Source organism: Brassica oleracea, chromosome C1, assembly GCF_000695525.1.
Source record: "Brassica oleracea var. oleracea cultivar TO1000 chromosome C1, BOL, whole genome shotgun sequence".
NCBI classification, from domain to species: Eukaryota; Viridiplantae; Streptophyta; class Magnoliopsida; order Brassicales; family Brassicaceae; genus Brassica; species Brassica oleracea.
Window position 1 is genome coordinate 20,425,302 of NC_027748.1, and position 3,068 is coordinate 20,428,369.

General features: G+C 47.9%; 1 protein-coding gene across 1 annotated transcript; it reads right to left on the reverse strand.

Moving 5' to 3' along the window:
• Positions 1 to 1,127: 1,127 nt before the first annotated feature.
• On the reverse strand, positions 1,128 to 1,838 carry LOC106334478. Its single transcript, XM_013772766.1, has 2 exons — positions 1,671 to 1,838; positions 1,128 to 1,436 (listed from the first exon to the last, which is right to left on the reverse strand). Exons 1-2 carry the CDS (start codon positions 1,836 to 1,838, stop codon positions 1,128 to 1,130), a joined length of 477 nt encoding a protein of 158 aa, XP_013628220.1.
• Positions 1,839 to 3,068: the final 1,230 nt, after the last annotated feature.

The following is a 3,068-nucleotide window of genomic DNA, read 5'->3' on the forward strand; positions in this document are numbered from 1 at the left end:
GTTTTCCTAGACCATGAGATCACATTTGGGACCCGGAGGTCGTAGGAGAACCCGGAGGTCGTAGGGGAACCCGGAGGTTCTCCTTTAGATCATGAGATCATGACTGGACCCCGGGGGCTGTATGGGAACCCAGAGATTCTTCCTTAGATCATGAGACCAGATTTGGGACCCAGAGGCCATATGGGAACCAGGAGGTTCTTGAGATCGTAATTAGACCCTGAGGTCGTGTGAGAACCTAGGGTTTTCCCTTAGACCTGAGATCGTATCGGGACCCTGGTGTTGGTATTTGGACCTTGAGGTCATGCGGGAACCCGGAGGTTCTTAGAGAAGTAATGACCCCGATGCGCCTTAGGCTGCACAGGGGTTCTAGCTTCTTCCTAATATTATCTTTAGAATCCTGAGGCCATATAGGAACCCGGAGGTTCTTCCTTAGATTCCGAGATCTTTGCTTGGAACCCGAAGGTTATATGGGAACCTTGAGGTTCTTCCTTAGGTTTTATACATAGGACCCAAGATCGTATGGGGAACAGTGGGTTTCCTCTTTAGATCGTGGGCTTGTATACGTACCCGGAGTTCCCTTGGGAACCCGGAATATGTGTTTTCGCAGGGACCGTACTCCGCCTTCCTAGGCAAGACTACTACCGGTACCAGTTTGGATTTCGCATTCTACTGCTCGGAAGCTGGCCACTATCGAGTTCCTATGTTGTATTCTACTTCTGCAGGAAGTCACTAACAGGCTTAGAGGGTGCTGGTATGGGTGTAATAACCCAAGTGCCAGGCTTTGCTGCCTTCCACGTCTGAATAAGCAAAGATTATCAGCTGCTCTCGGACTTTTTCACTTTTGCTCCCTGTATTTCACAGTACTTTTGCAAGTATACCCAGTGTTCCCTGTATTGTATAGCACGTAGTGTTTTAATACATGTACTTTCACATATGGTACTCTAGGGACCCCAATGCGCCATAGGCTGCACAGGGGTTTTAGGTAGTTTTGACAGCATACTCAGGCTTGCGCATACTCATTCCTGCTTTATGTCTCATACCCATTTAGGTTTTCTATGGACTTGCCACTGTGGCCGTGCCACTTTTTGATAAGGGTTGGCCATGATCAGAGGTCTTTGGAGACCTGATCAGTTTCTTAGCCGAGCGGCCTCTCTCGTTTCGTCGAGTAGGTCGAGGCTCAGCGTCCTCAGTTCATTATTCTCTTCTTGAGAGGTAGACCCTGAGACCGTTGTTCTCACGTGCATCTCTGTGGGTATTATGGCCTCAGAGCCATAGACTAGCGAGTAAGGGTTTTCCTGTGTCGCGGTCTTGGGAGTGGTCCGGTAGGCCCAGAGGACTCCATGCAGTTCTTCCGCCCACTTCCCGTGGGAACCCTCCAGTCGCTTCTTAAGCATGTTGACCACGGTCTTGTTCGTGGATTCGGCTTGTCCGTTAGACTAGGGGTGTTTGGGTGTGGCGAAGGTAAGCTTTATGCCCTAGTCGTTGCAGAACTCCTTGAAGTTGTGGCTTGTGAACTGGGGTCCATTGTCGGTGACGATCTCAAGGGGGACCCCGAAGCGAGTGATTACGTTCGTCCACAGGAACCTGCGGTTGTGGAGGTCTGTTATCCGGCTGAGTGCTTCTGCTTCGACCCATTTGGAGAAGTAGTCAGTGACTACCAGAAGGAAGACCTTCTGCCCCGGCGCAATAGGTAATTTCCCCACTATGTCCATGCTCCACTTTCTGAAGGGCCACAGTGACCTTATGGACGTGAGGTTTTCAGGAGGGAGTTTAGAAACTGGAGTGTGCCTTTGACACTGGTCGCAGTGTTTGGCTTGCCTATTGGCGTATGCGGCCATCGTGGGCCAATAGTAGCCTGCCTTTCTAGCGGTTTCTCGAGGTGTAACACTTCCAACTACGGGCCGGAGAAGGATCTCCGATATAGCTTCTCTTGTGAGATACAATACCTTGCGGCTTGCTTCTTGATTTTTCTGGCCTCCTCGCGGTCTTTGATGTGGGAACCGAAATTCGCACTGTCGATTTACGTTTAAATTAGGAAACTAGGAAAACCCTAATTTCCCAGAGGTCCCGGATCTCTGCGAGAGCCAATGGCAAGTGACCAAATATATGCGGAAATCATGAAAAGATAACAAACGAGTTTAGAGAAAATAGTAGATCTTATTTCGAGTCCGCGTGAGAGCGTTGCGATCATTACAAGAGATCATAAAAGCTTTGGCCACAAAGGCTGTCAGCGAGTTACCTAGTTATAGCGGCCTAAAAGCTCAAACCTAGTTGACTCGCACCTCGATAACAAAAGACGAAGAAAATACAGAAAAAGTTATTGATTGATTTCGGATTGAACCTTATGAAAGGCTGCTTACGTACCCGTTTCGAGGATCAAGCCGAACATAGTTCAAGAGTGAACCAAGAGATCGAACTGCTTGTGCACGTTCGTCTGGTAATCGGGTGCCAGTCATGGAAACAGAGCATATCGAGAATAATGCCTCAGAGTTTCTAAGTGCCGAGAGTTCTGACTCTAAAAAAGTTTTCCCTTGTGTCTCTCGCCTAGGACTCCTTATATACTCGCTCCTAGGTCGGTTTACGCTTTTCCCCTTCTGCCCTTAAGCATTCATAGCCTAAAAATGGAGATATTCCGTTTTTCCCGATCTTTCTAATTATCTTCGAATACTTCATATTTATCCGCGGAAACTTGACATTTATCTTTCCTTGCGAACCAAGCATAAACCGTCCTATGGTTTATGTGCTTTTGGTTAAGAAATCGTAAGTGGGTTTCTTGTCACATCTTAGGTTTTTGTGGGCCGTTGTTTGACTCAAAACGTTTATTACGGCTTCTTTCGATAAAAACAAACTTTCCGCGGTTTTTATCGTAAAGTTCGATTGACGACTTCAAATGACGAGAAACATGAAATGGGTTGGCTACAGTCTTCGGGAGATAGCATTAAAGAGTAGACGAGAATGCATGGATTCGTGTCGTATCGATTTTTAGGAAAGCACGGTCGCTACGTAGCGACCGAGTCATGTGCATGCTCGGTCGCTACGTAGCGACCGAGCTTCGGGGAGAGCTCGTC